This window comes from Podarcis bocagei (assembly GCF_964188305.1).
Source record: "Podarcis bocagei genome assembly, chromosome: 1".
NCBI classification, from domain to species: domain Eukaryota; kingdom Metazoa; phylum Chordata; class Lepidosauria; order Squamata; family Lacertidae; genus Podarcis; species Podarcis bocagei.
Genome location: NC_138125.1, coordinates 96,013,643 through 96,031,606, shown reverse-complemented (window position 1 = coordinate 96,031,606; position 17,964 = coordinate 96,013,643). Strand labels below are relative to the sequence as shown.

General features: G+C 41.4%; 1 protein-coding gene across 21 annotated transcripts in view; it reads right to left on the bottom strand.

Annotated features, from left to right (window-relative positions):
* KALRN (kalirin RhoGEF kinase) overlaps positions 1-17,964 on the bottom strand; it is a 501,553-nt gene that overhangs the window by 41,872 nt on the left and 441,717 nt on the right. For 12 of the 21 annotated variants that reach the window (XM_081188031.1, XM_081188017.1, XM_081188033.1 and 9 more), the window contains 3 exons: positions 7,068-7,351; positions 5,924-6,028; positions 213-308 (listed from right to left, as the gene is read on the bottom strand). In XM_081188031.1, the coding sequence (XP_081044157.1) occupies positions 213-308; positions 5,924-6,028; positions 7,068-7,351 (485 nt within the window). The remainder of the gene's footprint in view (positions 1-212; positions 309-5,923; positions 6,029-7,067; positions 7,352-17,964) is intronic. The other 9 variants (XM_081188032.1, XM_081188037.1, XM_081188026.1 and 6 more) reach the window with 3 other exon arrangements.

Below are 17,964 nucleotides of genomic sequence, written 5' to 3'. Positions count from 1 at the left end.
TATGTCAACGAATCAAGTCATTTACAAAAAATAAAAAATAAAAATGGTTTTACTGCACTTTAACTCTAGCAACTAGTTGACGATAGAACCAACATGGAACTGCAATTAGCTACTCAGTGGTGAGGATAGTCAGCAATATGACCAACAGCTGAATTACGGTGTTGCTCAACTAGGACGTTTCTCTTCATGGGATCCTATGTCTTCACACTTACCAGCTTGCTTTTGACCAGTTTTTCTATTGCACTGACAAGATCCGCTGCAGTTGGGACATCGGAGATGCTCTGTCGAGCAGCTAGCAAAGAGGAGGACTGCAAGACACCAGTTTGCAAAGGAACAGCAGGTTAGCAGGAATGAGAAGGAACTAGGAAAGCCAAAAGGCTAGCAGTTTGAGGTCACACAATGGGGCACAAGCAGTGGGGGGGGGGGACATGACAGGAGCATGAAGGGTTGAGGGGAGGTCATGACATACAAAAGGCAGCAGCACTTAGCAGCAGACTGGCAAAGCACATAACCTGCTCTGGGATTACGGGTAAAATGTATGTCTGAAGGGGTTTTTCTAAAGACCACCACTTAGTCACAAAGAAGAGCCAAGGAGTAATTAAAAGAGTAGTTTGGCTCTTGTTTCTATATTATGAAATCTTCCTGGATTTTTGTGCTACTTCAGGAACAAGCAGCAGTGGGTGAAGGGAGCAACCCTTTCCCCCAAGGCTCTCTCCATATCCCTGCCAGCATGCAGAATCCATCCCTTACTCTTGCTAAGCTCACTCCTATAGAGTACAATACAGTGGCAGGTTGGATCAGACTAGGGATTTGACAAGCTCAGCACTTCATTGTAATGTTTTGCAATAACCTCATGTTATTATGAAATTCTACTTGGTGTACAATTTATTGCCCAAGATTCAAAAATGGAAGACACTTTGGACTGTTATTTCTCCTTGCTGTCAACTTTAAAAACGTGAGTGGCAAAGATAGATCAAAGTATCAGTGGTACCCTTCTTTACAATACCAAAACTGTCAAATGTAAGTATGTGTAGAGAAAACATATGTATTTCCTCCCCAAACTCAGACTGCAAGTTATGTGATGTGTGCCACACTTAGAAGGCCATTGGAGGTCATCTCTCCCCCCCCCTCTCTCCTATTCCTTTCCAAGACAGGAATAGAGAAATATCTGAAGCAGTACAGAGAGATCCTCCAAATCTTAAAACAGCTTTAAAATACATTCTTACTAGGTTTGCAATCTTTTCCACCTATCCTGAAGACTAGATTTTGGGTGGTGGCAGGCTGTTGTTTTTAAAGCAAGGTGCATAATACCCTGAAGCGAGAAGAACACCTCCCCATGTCATTTCCTTTGGGATGTGAGGAATAAGGCCGACAGAAAAGACTCATCCTGCCAGTTCTTCAGCAGAACTGGACCTTGGGTGAAGACAGAAGTTGTTCGCATGTGGTGGATGCAAATGCCCAGGCCATTCCTGTTCCTTCAAAGGCATAGAAATTCGCCAACTGTACTATAGCTAAATGAGGAGGCAGATGTAGTTAATATGCCCAATCCTAGAGTACTGGGCGCCAATCAAAAGAATTCTGGACCAAATGTGGCATAGCCATGGATTCCTTTGACCTTGACTACTCTGGGCCCTGGTACTGTCCAGTTTTGACTATGTGGAAAAACTACAGAAGTAGTACAGAAATATGCATAGTCTGGAGATTGCATACAACTTGCATATTTGCCACCTGAATTCTATAAGGGCAGATGGAGCTTTAAAAGTAAACTACTAGGATTAACAAAGTTTAATCAACTTCACAGGTGTAGCAGAGGGGAGAAGAGTAAAGGCAATCAAGCACCAAGAAAAAGCCAGTGAAATTAGTAAGTGTTGCTAAATTGAACTCGGAGAAGTGACAGTAAATATCAGGCAGGTAGCTATCTCAATAAAGCAGACTATTGTCTGAAAGTCAGCCAGCACTGACAGCTGAAGGCTCCTTAGGAACTGCTGCTGAGTGATGCATCACTCTAGTCGCTTTATCCCTAAGAATACCTACAGTAGACATCTTGTCATTCTCCTCTGATACCTTATCATTCACTTAGAGCCAATCAGCAACTCAAATTAAAGTCGGTGAGAACAGAATTCCAAGTAACCGTAAAGGTTACTTCAAAATACAGCACAGAGGAGTTACCTTATGGCGACCAATCTCAGTGACGTGAGGTGGAAAAATGTTCCAGTGCTCTGTTCTTCCACATAAACATTTCCATTTCTTAAACTCATTAGCAATGAATGGATACCAGTTGTAAATGTAATACTAGGTAAGTCAGGCAGTTTCAAAAGTTTTAGGCTTTGTTTACCAAATACAAGCAAAATAACTTGCTAAATGAGATCATTTTCCAGAGTGATCTAAACATTTTCGGAAAATTTTCCAACTCAATATATTTCAGAAAATCCATATCACTGCCTGATATCTCAGCTTAGGAAAAGCCTTAAAAAGAAATGAATAATACAGGTTACTGGAAATGTATTTAAGGGAGGAAACAAGGTAAAAGGCTCTTCTTCACTCTGGAGATTTAATCCTCCTCGTGTATACCATTTTACTGTATTTCCCTTCAAGAGAAGTGTAACCACATCATTCACTTTTCTATCTTCTGGTTATAGGAGATGCTCAAGATTACTTTCTTCAAAAGTTATATGACAAAGTGACTAGACTACAGTTTAAGGGTTCCCTCCAACCCATGTGGATTTCTGCCTCAATGCTTAGGGTTAAATTTCATGTGATGCTTTGAGTCTCAATATGGCCAAAGTGGTTTTGTTTACAACCAGAATAGCTGTGGTTCATGTCTGGGGGAGGGGACACTTATCATCTTCCCTGTGGGGCATTTGTCTCATCAAAATTACCTCATCCAATTGTTATTTGCTTTAAGGAAGAAAAGACAGGCATGCATACATTTCCCCCCACAAGGCAAAACAATTTTTTTTGTGGGGTGAGGAGAAGAGATCTATTTTAAAAAATGGCCTTCAGGAAAACAGATAAGCATTTCCCCTTTCAACTTCTCACAATCCCCCTCCCCCTATTAAGCCAGATAAAAGTTTATTGCAGCTGCTTTGGTGGGAGGGGAAAACCTTGGGAAACCACTCACATTATGAGTAGTTTGACTCCAAACCAACATGCCAATTACTACACCACTCTTCAACAAACTGCAAATATATGGTAATCTATAGAAAGGCACTTTTTATCACTCTAGTACATCCAGAAAACTGAGCACTCTGTGTTCCAATGAATGAATCAAGGTAATCCCAGGACTGCAGAATGCTCTCACAACTACAAGGTCACACTATCAAGTATGAAATACCATTTAAAACCCAAGGCCTGTCTATGCCTCTTTTAGGGCTGTCACACCTAGCCACAATTAAAAACAGCTTGACTACACTGATAGGAAATGAAGGGCTCCCAATGATCAGCAAGCCCTCTCTCCGTAGAGCAACAGTCTATGGTGGTGGTTCCCAATTAGCTAATTACTGAGGACCCCCTATATTTCAAAAGCCAAGCCACAGACCCCCTACTTTTGAAAATTTTGATAACTCTATGGTAGTTACCTTGGCAAAGCAATTTTTTTGAAGAAAATGTGGGGTAGCCCCTAATAAGCAATGGATTTTAGGTATACTAAAAACAGTTTTTACCATACTGAAATGACAAAGATTTAGTTTTGGGTTGGGGAGACAAATTTTATTTTATTAAAATATAGTAAGGTAAAGATAAAGGGACCCCTGACCATTAGGTCCAGTTGTGGCCGACTCTGGGGTTGCGTGCTCATCTCGCTTTATTGGCCGAGGGAGCCGGCGTACAGCTTCCGGGTCATGTGGCCAGCATGACTAAGCCGCTTCTGGCGAACCAGAGCAGTGCACGGAAATGCCGTTTACCTTCCCGCCGGAGCGGTACCTATTTATCTACTTGCACTTTGATGTGCTTTCGAACTGCTAGGTTTGCAGGAGCAGGGACCAAGAGACGGACGCTCACCTTGTTGCGGGGATTCAAACCGCCGACCTTCTGATCGGCAAGTCCTAAGCTCCATGAGGGAGAACACACTTTGTTCTTAATAACCTCCCAGATCACAATGGAAGTTGCTCGGGTACATGGCTTAGCAAGTGGAGGTCTACCTGTATCACCACCTTATCACTACAAGCATTCATTCACATGGGTATATGCACTGAAGAGCCCTGCTGGATCAGATCAAAGCTCTAATTCAGTACCCTGCTTTTCACAGTAGGACTTTGGCAACACCATAAGCAGCTGGTACTCAGTGACATACTGCCTTGCCTCTGCAACTGAAGGCTGCATATGGACATCATGAATAGTCATCCTTGATAAGATTTATTCCCCATGAGTTGCATTACACATAGTGCTAAGGAGATCATTCCATCAGCACAACCACTCCTGCTTGCCTAACAAAAATATCCCTTCTCCTCCCCTTGCACACTGTTCTAGGACATACCGTTAATCCCTTGGCACTGGCGGGAATTGTTGTGCTGGCTTCTGCTAGTACAACAGTTCAGCTGAATATGGCCCCATGAATATGAATTCATATGTATCCCCCTTTAAAGCTATCTAAGCCAGTGTCTTTTGTCACACCATGACACTGAATTTCATAAACTAATTATATTATGTCTTTACGGGTACTATTTTGTTTGCGTCAAATCTCTTGTTAATCAGTTCCAAGGGTTCTAGTATTAATAGAAAGATACTCTGCATCCATGTTTTCCACATCAAGTATAAGATGTCATCCTGTGCTCGCTTCATTGATTTTTTTCTATACTTTAAAACCCCAGATTTTATTGCCCCTCTTCCAGCTGCATCCCTGATCATTCTGGTTCCCCCTTCCTGCATCTTTCCAGCCCTACAGTATTTTTTTGAGATAGGGTGACCTGAACTATATATATATTGGGTGAACTTTAAGAGAGAATCTGCTGTTTGTGTCATACTGAAACGATATTGACTGTAGAACACTCAGTCTACTACTGCATATCTACTTCAGAGGCCCCTGCTGGCAACATTATGACTCATATATCCAGTCCCATGATGGAGTTTTTCAAACCTTGGGCACAACGTGCACCACACACTGCACCATTAGAAGTTATTGCCGCAATCACCTTTTCTTGCCCCATTTCGCTGCAACACCGGTGGAGACAACATCAGCATCATGCTAGAATACCGCATGTATGGCTGTTGCTGTACCACAGTGGTTTTAAGAAGTATTCTGGGAAACCCAAAAGTTCCTTGGAAGTTTATCAAGAATTTCTCAGTCAGAATACTGGTAACAGTAGGCAGGCTTCCCTGAAAGAAAGCTTGCCCACCCACTGACAAATCTTTCCTTGCAGCAGCGTATTGGAGGGCAAGTATTGGTTATGTTTTAGCAGTAACTCTCAGTTCATGTAAAGAAATGGTAAGGCGAAACACATGATAGAATCATAGAACTGTAGAGCTGGAAGGGGCCCCATCTGAACCAAACACTCATATTATAATATACCCCAGAAGCACCCACAAGGTCCAGAAATTCCTCAGCAGGCAAGTTCACATAGAAAGCTTTCTTCTGAACGTAACAACTGCTCTACAGAAAAGGCATGAAATGCAAAATAAATTAAAAAAATCAAGCTACAAAGGTAAGCAGACTAAGTCACAAATATTCTGATTATGCCAGGAGGGAAAGGAACGAGAAAATATCCTTGAGCGTTGCAACAATGGCCTTGAAGACGGATTGCTCAGTGCCATTCCTTCTGGATACAAAGTGAGGGTGTAAAATAACACATTTCAATATATAGTACCCTATTGAAACACCATGCCTGGTTCCCTGGATTCCAGGAGGTGGGTTTTTTTAAACACACACACAAAAGAACTCAAAGTTATTCTGAGGAAAAAAATAATGAAAAAAAGACCCGAGTCCTACCATGTCATCCTGTGTGGGATCATTATCAAAAATCTTCATAGGAGGAGGGAGTGGTGTATGAGATTCTTCATCTTGCTCATCTTCGCCCCAACCTTTCTTGCTCTTCTGAAAGCAAGGGAAATTTCATTATGAACAGGCAAAGTTGGACAGAATGAGAGAGTCCCTCCCATAATATTTTTATGGTGTTGGAACTCCATAATCATACCAAATCAAATCCAGACAGAGGAGTGGGTTGTTGTGACAGATATAAAAAGAATATTTACCTAGCCTTTCCCCTCTGATGCCTAGTGAGGTAGAAAGGGAATTCCCTACATAAGGGAGTCCAATGCAATCCTCTAACCCTCATATTAGCATCTACATAAAACATTATTAATTTCCTTTAAAGGGGCAAGAGGATCTACAATAAATCATTCCCTGCAGCATTAGGACTTCAAATTTGATCAGGAAAGACCACCGTGCTGCTTAAAATAGCAAATGTTTTGCTAACCAGTTCTCAAGTTCCTCACTGAACTGGATCTGACTGTTAGGCATGAAAAAACCTCTCTTTTTTTGAGCCTACTACATTCCTGGGCATATATTTGAATGAGCACACTAGCTCCTTCCAGCAACCTAGTTCTATTTATTGATTTATAGCATTCCTGCATCACTCGCACTATTGGCAGAGCAACACTTTGAACCCCAATAGAATAATTTAAAATGCTTTGAGCAGCTATTAGAGCAGTCATAAAATACCCATAAATGAATCCGTATCTGCAGCTGCAAAAGGAAGATAACAAATCTATGCAAAATGACCAGGAAAAATGTGATGGAAAATAAAAATGCAAGAGCTCTGGTTCCCTTCATGATCTATGGTGTTATTTTACATCACACAGCAAAGATGGTGGACAGTAGGCAAGCCCAAGCTTTGGAAGGAAGGAGCCAACAAACATAAAGGCTGAGGCCTAGGGAGTAACTAGTCTGGATGGGATGATACAAGAATCCTCTTTATAGTGAGGATATAGGGCTTTCCCAGTTTTGATACAAGGATGGATGCTTTTCTACAGTTATTTCAAAACTTATTCCAAAACAATGTGAAGAATCAAACAAAAGGAAGCTTTATGCTCAAGTCAGCATTCTTAAAAAAAGGTATCAACTATGTCCATACCTCATCTGCACTGTCTCCCTGAGGCGTGGTCTCGTCTCCAGGCTTGGGGGATCCCAGGTCAAAGCTTTTCCTTCCTTCGCGCACTTTCTTCTGCTTCTTGATGTTACTGTCTGCCTTTCCACTATTCAATCGGCGTACTGGACTCGTTAGCCATTTCTTCAGTGTGTTAGTAGAGCGCTTTGGACCAGGGGAGCTCTGGATGGAATTGATGGATGAATGAGGCTGCAAATTGGCCACCGATTCAGATTTCCCTCCATTTTCATTAGAGGATGCTGAATAGGAATCTGCCAGAACAAAATAATAAAAATGCTAAGCAAGACAGGGTATTATGTTAGACAGTTCTTTCTGGAAATGGAAGCTAATTTTGCTGATATAAATATTAAATCAGAAGGAGAGTGCTATGTTTAAAATTAGAAGAGAACACACAGTTAAGTCTAAACTAAGTGGACACTAAATGTACTCATTTCCCTTTCCACAGGTGTCCAGCATCCCTTCCTGATCTGTACTTATAGAACACTCTAAATCTATTTTACTGGCTGGTCTGTTTGTCAGGTATGAATATAAGGAATCTTTTCTCCATACAGAGGACTTCACAAATCCTCAGTACTGTTACTTCTCCTGCCAAAATCATGAAGAGTCCATTATGGTCAGTTGGATGTCTGTCCATACATTCACCAAGGGATGTTTGCTTTTTCTGGCCAAGTTGGGGGGGGGGGGGCTAAGTCAACTTAACACTTCAGAGTTGCCTATCTGTAAAAACAGCTGACACTGGCTTTTCACTGCTACTGATATTTTCAGCCTATGCATTCATATTAAGTAGCATTAAACTGACAAGAGATAAGCAACCACTGAAAATGCTTCCACTCCGCTATCTTATGTACGATAGGCTTTGGACATTTTCCATTCACAGAAACCACATGATTTTGAGGCGGGTGAATAACGCAAACTATTATCAGAATGCTGTTTGTCAGCAGATTCCAAGGTCAGACTGGTTGATCCAACATTCTGAAGATATATGCAGGATACAAGCTTGTCTTATTCCACTACCAACCATTCTAATTTTGCTGAAGTGCTTTATACTTGGTGTGTGCTCACTACAGAATTAATAACATTTGGTACCCCTTGTTTCAACAATACCTCCTCTAGTAAACTAGTGTTGTACTTTGGAACAGACCCAACTGTCCTCTGTCCTGGCACTTGAATCAGCCAATTACATTAGGAGTTGCTGAATTAGTTTATAAAAATACCAACATATATGTGGGGGCTTGAATGCCTGGGAAGGTGCCATATTGACATCTCTATACAATGAAGCTTTGTTCCATCAGGACTGCAGCCCTGTGTTGAGTGAACAAGCATTGCTAACTGGAAGAACATTTTACTTGCCACACTGTATTATTTCTGCACAAAACTCCAAATGACATGCTAAAAGATCCAAGGCATGTATATGTTTGATCCAACATTCCAACATGCATTAATTGATGGGCAATAAAGTCATCAAGCACATCCCTCCCCTAAGCTTGAACTAAGTTTCTCTGCAAAGGTACCAGTTTATGAAGTTTCTACGTAGTAAAGCAATTGTTCCAAAAAATCAACCCTGCATTTACAATTTCATATTGACTTTTTTTTACGACTCAAAATATGCCAAGTGTATTTTGAATATGTTTCCATGTTCAGTAGTAGCCATCTATGTGAGTTTTTTTAACCAATATTTGAGATATATAAAAACTGGTTAGGGTTTCAATAGCAATGTATATTACACACACACACACACACACACACACACACACACACACACACGATTCTGTCCCACATGGAACCTTTGGGCTTGAGAGGGTTATGCAATTAAAGCATTGTGAAGTATTTGGGAGAACTGGAACAACCTACAATGAGGGGCAAAGGGAAGCAACAGAGCCTAGGGCTTGCCGATCAGAAGGTCGGCGGTTCGAATTGCCCGCGATGGGGGGGTTGCTCGATCCCAGCTCCTGCCAACCTAGCAGTTCGAAAGCATGTCAAAGTGCAAGTAGATAAATAGGTACCGCTCCAGTGGGAAGGTAAACGGCGTTTCTGTGCACTGCTCTGGTTTGCCAGAAGCGACTTAGTTATGCTGGCCACATGACCCGGAAAGATGTACGCTGGCTCCCTTGGCCAATAAAGCGAGATGAGTGCCGCAACCCCAGAGTCGGCCACGACTGGACCTAATGGTCAGGGGTCCCTTTACCTTTACAATGAGGGACAGCCAAAATGGTGCACTTCAGATGGGATGCTGGACTACTACTACCAGTATCCCTGACCACTGGCCGCGCTGGCTGGGACTGATAGGAGCTGTAGTCTAGCAACCCAAGTGGAAAGAATAGCAGTACTGTAATAGCTAACCTTTCTCGTCTTTGTAACAGTTTACCCATAACATAACGTGATTAGCTGACCCCTAATTATGGTTCGTGGGCAGGCTATATGTAAGCAGTCTCCTCCTATGTTTAGGCCTGCTTAAAGAACTGAAAATCATGGACCTGCTGTTTTTGAAGACAAAAGTATCAAGGCTTGAAAGTAAAGTAAATATGATTAAAAGAAAGGACATGCCTTAGATCAGAATGGAGTGGGTAACTCATGTAGCAGCAACTCCATGTGGACAGAGGTGTCTCACTGCTATTCATTCACAAAGAACTTCCATAGGCACAAACTTTCTCAGTCACTTTTTAAGTGGTCAGACAAATCCCAAATGCAGTGAGGAGAGTTTCCTTAGAATCACAACAGTGATTGGGACAGTTCTTGACGCACATGAGAGTATACAGAACTTCAGTCTGACAAGTACCCTACACATCTGTGACTTAGAATACTGCACACTGGTTGCACTTGATCCAATACTAGATATATATAAAGATATGGTAATTTTAAGGCTTCTGATGTGTTCATATATACCGGTAGATCCTTTGCTAATTTGGTAGGTTAAGTTATTAGCAGTGAAAATATCACCAAAAAGTATGTGACTACAGTTTCAAGGTCAACAACTTTGAGTGGACCAATCCTTAAAAAAGGTCAGGCAAAATGGTTCAACCATTATGCATGTCCACTTCATCAAATCTGGCCCTCTTTGAAAAAATTTTGGACACCCTTGCCTTAGTGGAACTGCTACTGCAAGTCAAAGCATCCACTTTTCAACCATCTTCTACCAACCTATGCAACCAGGGCCATCTTTGCCTGGGGGTGCTAGGCACCTGGGGGCCAAATTCTGGGGGGTGCCAGGTGCCCGCCGCTGAAGCTGCCTAAGCTCTTAACTATCTACCTGTTACGAAATAATAAATAATTTTGATCAAGCTAGAAAAACAAAATACATATATACCTAGGTACAGTGGTACCTCTGGTTAAGAACTTAATTCGTTCCGGAGGTCCATTCTTAACCTGAAACTGTTCTTAACCTGAAGCACCACTTTAGCTAATGGGGCCTCCCGCTGCCGCTGTGCTGCCGTCGTGGGATTTCTGTTCTCATCCTGAAGCAAAGTTCTTAACCCGAGGTACTATTTCTGGGTTAGCCGAGTCTGTAACCTGAAGCATCTGTAACCCGAGATACCACTGTATTACAGAAATGTATACCTACTGTTTCACTAAAGGACTTTCAACTTTGTGTGATCATTTATCAAAGGTGCGCCGCGCCAGCACTTGTCATTCAACTAAATTTGGGGGCGCTGGGTGGATCTTTGTATCCCGGCGGCGCATATGCTAAAGACACCACTATATGCAACCACATCCTTCAGAACATCCCCCCTCCATCTCAAGAATAGTTTTTCAGGAGGAATAAGGGGCTTAAGTAGGAACAGGGAACCAGTAAAAAATGGGTGCCTTGCTAGGGCTTGTCCAAGACACTTGCCAAAAGACAAGTTGGTACCTCATCTCATCCATGTACAAAAGCCATCCAGACTGGCAACTGAATCTTACTTCAACACTGGCAAGAGGGCAGCATATTTCACCATACCTGCAGGCAAGCTATGTAGCACTCATCGCTCTGTCCTCCAGTGTCTTGCTGCCACTCCCTACTCTTTGAGGCAGTTGCCTCACATTGCCTGATGGTTGCTGGGCTGCCTTCTACCTCATGCAAATGGAAGTGTTTTCTGTCAAGGCAAATCTACCCTTGAATACAACCCAATATATGTGCAGGTGATAATTTTGAAAGAAACCAAAATGAGGAGCAAAACAGCTCTCAGAACCTGCACATCTGCTTCTTCATTTTAAGTCATAGTTTGGCTTATTTTTAGGTCTGAACCAGGTCACTTTCTGGATCCAGAGAGAGAGCACGCTACACTGAAAGGTTTCAGTGAGACACTAAAACTAATTGTTCATACAAAGAGCATACAAAATCAGGTAAGGAATTTCTCAATGGCAAGTTTCCTTACAAGTTTAAACTTCTGGCCTGCTCCATTAATATTGCCAATATAGCCTAAGCAATAACTTGTTTCTGGCAAGATTCCTTAGAAAAACTATGGTTTTGTATTGGGGTGGTATTTCAACTGCTTCTCATTCAGGTGGCTTCCTGAATCAGCACTTTTGCTTTAGCAGCACACAAGCCATGATCACAAGTTCCCTTTTGCTACCCACCAGTAGTAAGAAAGAAGGGAAAGACAGGGTGGGGGCTGAATTTTTAAGGGATGTAAGATTATTATGTCAAGAGCAGACTGTTTGGGTGAGTATTAACAGGTGCACTACCTCCTAGATCAAGTGGGGGCTAACTAATGAATATTTAAGGCAATAATATGACTTTAGTCAGTTCAACAGTAGAAGACAATAATCTAAAACATAAAATTCAGCTAGGCAAATAACTTCCGCCACTTACATAAAATTTTATAACCTCAAACCAAAAGCATCAATCAAAGAATGTTATCTCCAGCAGATAAACTGTAGGATGAGATAAGTTCCCTTTTGAAAACTGGGGCTTCGTCAAAAAATACATTCAAAGTTAGGGCTGAAGATAATTCTAGGTACTTCATTAAGCTGTGACACCACAACTCCACAGAACCTATTTCATAAAGTGTATATACCACTAGATCGCAAGGAAAAACCTCACATGTCCTGTATTTCAGGATGGCTCTGCTCTCTAAAGCCACAGCTCTATAGCAGCTCTTTTTGATTGACTGACAACAGGGTAATGCCACAAGGTGATATTTACCTACGGTTACTTGTTCTTGGAAACTGGTTCTTAGCTGCAAACCCAATTGATTTAAAGGCTTCATCAAAAGGTGTGGATTTTTGTGCATAATTATTTTAGGACTACATACCTTACTCCAAGTAAGAAAGAAAGACAGAGAAGCCATCTCCATTTTTACCTTGATGCCACTCAGAAGTTTAAGTCGCAACCTGTCTGTCAGCTTCAAGGATGAGCAAGAAACTTCAAACCTCCAAAATGGACCATAAACACACCTCTAACAGAAACAGACTAAATACAAAGTGGCAGTTTGCAAACCTGTTATTACTTAGATCCAGAAAGGAACAGAAAGCTTGTTTAATTCTAATGTTTTGTTTATTTCATCCAGGCTGTCTAAATTTTACTATCAAAACATTAGTGTGCAAGAATTTGCCTTCCCAGCCCATTAGAGAAATTGTGATTATGAGATTAACATGATTTTTTTTTTAAATAAACACCTAGCAAACCTCCATTGAAACTCATTCTGCTCGTCCTACAGTGGTTTCAATGACCATGCATTTTAGAGAGGTCTCTTATTTAAGTAAGAAAGCTTGGAGCAACATCAACTAATCAACTTATAGTACTGTCATATAACTATTATTTACTCTGATTGAAAAATGGAATTCTGCCAATTAAAACAATCAATGCCTTATCAGGAGAACTCCTTAAAAAAAATAGCTTGCCCATCCCACCAATATCCCAGATCTAGGGTTTAAGCACCAAAGAAAGGCAAAAGCAATTATCTTTCATTGAACCAATTTCTGCTGGCAAACATATTCTTAGCTGCAAAAATGTATGTGTCAGAAACTGAACCTGTCCTATGGACTGGTAAGGAAAGAGACCTCAGGTGTAACATATGTTGCCTATATGAGGCCCTGGCATCTTCAAATGAAGAATCCTGAGTAGTATGCTAGGAAAGATGTATAGAAACCATCGAGCTACTAGGTATTAAAAATGGTACTGGGTCATACTGACTTACACCAATGAGTCATAAGAGCAGTTTATTACATAACCAATAATAGAATCCTCCTGCATACTCCAAGTCTTGCACCACCTTAGTTTTCTTACAGAAGTGAAGAGCAATTTTGGAAATTACAAGGATGTGCTCCTAGCTAAATTTTATACTCAAGTATTTATCAAACAATGCTTCTTTAGTGTTCTGATATGCTGCAAGAAAAAATAGGCACCCTAAAATTTTACACATGACCTTACTCTGGACTGCAATGTATTTAATGCATGCCTCCCTATAGGTAGAAAGAATAACATGGATGCAGTGGAACTTAGAATCGTAGAGTTGGAAGGGACCCCAAGGGTCATCTAGGCCAATTCCCTGCAATGCAGGAATCTCAGCTAAAACATCCATCCAACCTCTGTTTAAAAAACCTCCAAGGAAGAAGAGTCCACCACCTTCTGAAAAAGACTGTTTCATTGTTGAACAGCTCTTACGTCAGAAAGTTCTTCCTGATGTTTAGTCAGGATCTCTCTTTTCTTTTTAACTTGAAGCCACTGGTCCAAGCCTCCAGAGCAGAAGAAAACAAGCTTGCTCAATCTTCCATGTGACAGCCCTTTAGATATTTGAAGATGGTTATCGTATCTCCTCTTGGTCACCTCTTTTCCAGGCTAAACATGCCCAGCTCCTCAGCTGTTCCTCATAAGGCTGGTTTCCAGACTTTTGATCACCCTCCTCTACACACATTTCAGTTACCGTGTTCAGCCCACGGCATTATCCTGATCCACCAAGCTTGCAACTCTATCAAACAAGAAATTAGATTTGTCTGACAGGACTTGTTTTGGGAAACCAATGCTGGGTCTTAGTAATCACAGGATCCTTTTCTAAGTGCTCACAGACCAAGTGCTTAATTATCTGTTCTAGGACCTTTCCTGGTATCAACATCAAACTGACTGGTCAGTAGTTACCTGGGTCTTCATGAAATCAACATTAGAATCTACACAGTACAGTGGTACCTTGGGTTACATACGCTTCAGGTTACATACGCTTCAGGTTACAGACTCTGCTAACCCAGAAATATTACCTCGGGTTAAGAACTTTGCTTCAGGATGAGAACAGAAATTGTGCTCCGGTGGCGCGGCAGCAGCGGGAGGCCCCATTAGCTAAAGTGGTGATTCAGGTTAAGAACAGTTTCAGGTTAAGAACGGACCTCCAGAACGAATTAAGTACTTAACCCGAGGTACCACTGTATATTATTTACTTGCGCTTCCATAGTAAAATCTGAGCTGTGTGAATTTAAGGAAGTTACCACTACCAAACAAATAGATTACTGCTACCAAAAAAGTAAGGGATGTGGGTGGCGCTATGGTCTAAAATGCAGAGCCTAGGGCTTGCTGACCGGAAGGTCGGTAGTTCGAATCCCTGCGACGGGGTGAGCACCCATTTGGTCCCAGCTCCTGCCCACCTAGCAGTTCAAAAGCACGTCAAGTGCAAGTAGATAAATAGGTACTGCTCCAGCAAGAAGGTAAACAGCGTTTCCATGCACTGCTCTGGTTCGGCAGAAGTGGCTTAGTCATGCTGGCCACATGACCCAGAAGCTGTCTGCGGACAAACGCCAGCTCCCTCGGCCAGTAAAGCGAGATGAGCACGCAACCCCAGAGTCATTTGCGACTGGACCTAATGGTCAGGGGTACCTTTAACTTTAACCAAAAAAAGTAGTAGTTTGCCAGAACACAAAACCAATAGGAACTGGATAGCCTTTTAAGATTGCTCTCTTCAAAAATTGGAAATGTCTGTTTAGAAAGCTTTCCCCAAACTTCTGACAGCAGAGGCATACTGACCTACCCCTGAATTAAACTGGGAGGAGCACATCAGTCTTAAAAACCCATTTGTTTACTTTTAGGGTGTAAGTGTAAGAGAGGAATCCACCCTTAGAAGAGCCTATCCATGCTTTCTACATGAAGTCACTGATCATTCTGACATGTTTCCTGATTGAACACTGACTCATGTAAAACCACCTCTCTCGCCTCTTGCCATAGCCTTTTGGTTGGACCTAGGCCAGCACCAGCAGCTCCTCATATGCTGAGTAAAAGTGGCCAGAGAGAACATGTGGTTTTGAATTTCATAGAATCGAATCAGTTTGGCCTTTAAAAACAAACCAACAAAAATAAACAAACTATTTTTCATGCCCAGCAGATGCTAGCTAATTTATTTTAGTTAATTTATTACATTTTATCCCATTCTTACTTCAGGGAGATCAAGACAGTTTACATTATTTTAGCCCTCACAACAAAAGCTCTCTAGTAGCTTAGGCTGAGAAAGTTTGGCTTGCCCAAGGTCACTCAGACACCTTCCATGACTGAGTGGAGATTTGAACCTGGGTATTCTACATAGAGAAACTTTTAAGAACAGCAGCATGGTTAATCATTTGCAAATGGTCACAGCTGACAGCTAGCAAGACTGTGAGCCAACCAACATAATTACAGGTGGAAGGCATAGCAAACAATCAGGTGGCAGGCAATTATTTCATAGCATACGAGTATGAAAACCATTTTCTTTGTGAACTCTGTTGACTTCTGTTCTTAACAAGCTGGTGTCTATAGAGTCTTTTCTGCTTCATGTAGTTGTTCAAGTCAACCAAGCAGGAAAATTAACTCGTTTCATTGATCCCTACAGAAATCCTCTTGAAAGAACACAAGTCATGGACCATTAACCAGACAGCTTTTCCACTTTTGCAAGGAAAGGATGGGATTTGGGGAACTGGGGAAGCTACAGGTATAACTAGCTGCTCCTGCCTACTTGATTTGCAGCTTGAGAGAAGGGAGGCTGTTCCAGGAATTTGGCCAAGTGCCTTGAAATTATGACTCACAGCAACCTTCTCTATTCCTTTCATCCTCTGAATATAAATTATCATACCCAAGTTGTGTGACAAAGGTGTATTGAAGTCAACATGATCAGTCAGTTATTTAAAAGTATTAATTTGTTCCTGCCCTTTCTAGGTCAACTCTGGATGATTTCAGATAACAAAAAACAATGCAGTAGGCATCTAAAAGCCTGCCACATAGTGCCTGCCACTACATTGAAAGTGGCTGACAGAAGCCTTCAACCACACAATTAAGCCCAGTAGGGTGATTTTATTGTTTTTAGAGTTTGCTGAAATGATGTTATTGTTTTTAGAACTTTGCTGAAATGATTTTTTTTTAAGAACAGGGATTTTTTTTAGAACACAGAAAATTCCCTTTTAAAGCTCTGTAGCTATATAGCCACACTAGCCACAAATGGAACTGTTGTTTAGCATCCACATGCATGCTACTGCAGGACTTTCTGCTTATTAATTTCTCCCACTGACAATTTGTGAGTAGTTTACCAACCATACCAGTATAATCAGAGTGGGCTCTGTTAGAAGAATGCTTAGCCACTTTTTGACTCACTATGTATAGGATGGTGCTGGCCTTGGATGATGTAATCTGTTCCAATAAGAAATTTGTTTCATTAACAGATGAACTGGAAAGGACCTTCACAGCTGAATTTGAGAGCCAGCAAATGAAGATGCTCTCTGATGCTCTGTGAAACAATGGAGCTTGTGTTGAGCTGACAGCTGCTTGGAAAACATGTGTATTATAGCTACATTACAACAACTGCTACTCTGAATTATTCAGAAAATGGGTGGGGATGATACTCTCTCCCCCCAACATAAAACATCACTGTATCAACAAGGGATTTTCAGAAGGAAATAAAACTGGCAATGCTACCTGAGCCACTGAAACTGCTACATTTTTCTCCAACTCCAACAGGATTGAAAAAAATCGAAGACAAAGTTTAATTATAGTTGGATACACATTTTATTGAAAACTCTTATAATTCTGAACAAAATATGAGGCACAGCAATACATTCTCATATAAAAAGCAAGATCTATAGAATGCCTGCTTAGTTTGAGAAAGTGAAAACAAGCAGGTTCATGTGTCTGCATCAGGGATTCAGCATGTGCTGGGGGGGTGGGGTGGGGAGAAGCAGAGAAAGAATAGAATAGGTGCTGCAAGCACCAACCTGTCTGGTGAAAGGAACAGATGTATGATTATAAAAAAAAATTATTACACTGAAGTCTCAACTTTTGTATGCAGTTTTCCAGGGTGAATATTTTCCTGATATTCTCCAAGAGATGTGAAAATGGGTCTGGTCACATGGTTCAAGCAGTTTTCCTTCATATGAGGAAACACCTACAGCATTAGGACTGCTATTTCTATGTATAGTGCCTACGACATGAAATGAGTGCTGTAGAAGATTATAGAAAGTCTCACTTAAGCACTTAAGTATGAGTTCTATGCATACCTGCCCAAGTGATTGAAAGGAGTCTTCCTCAACCTGGTGCCTGCCCCTCCAGTTACAGGATGCCTAGCTCCATCATTTCTGACTGTTGTCCATATTGGCAGGGGCTAATGGAAATTAAGAGTTCAACTAGTTTTGGAGGGTACCAGGTTGAGAAGCCTGGGTTAAAGAGTCAGACCCGATTCAAGTCACCTCTTACTGGATATTATCTACCAGTACACAAAGTATGGTCATTTGACCTTTTGATCCGCCCATTGATGGGCAATATTATTGATGAGACTTACAACTGCCTCTTTTTCTCTTCCTCTAATATAACATAACTTGGCCCAGGGTTATGGGCTAAACAGTATGCAATATAGCAACACATAGAAGTGAGCTGGGCTCAAAAATGTCTAAAAGAGGGTTTCAAGGAAAAAAGTAACAGTGGCTTTATTCCAGGTAGCATGAAAGC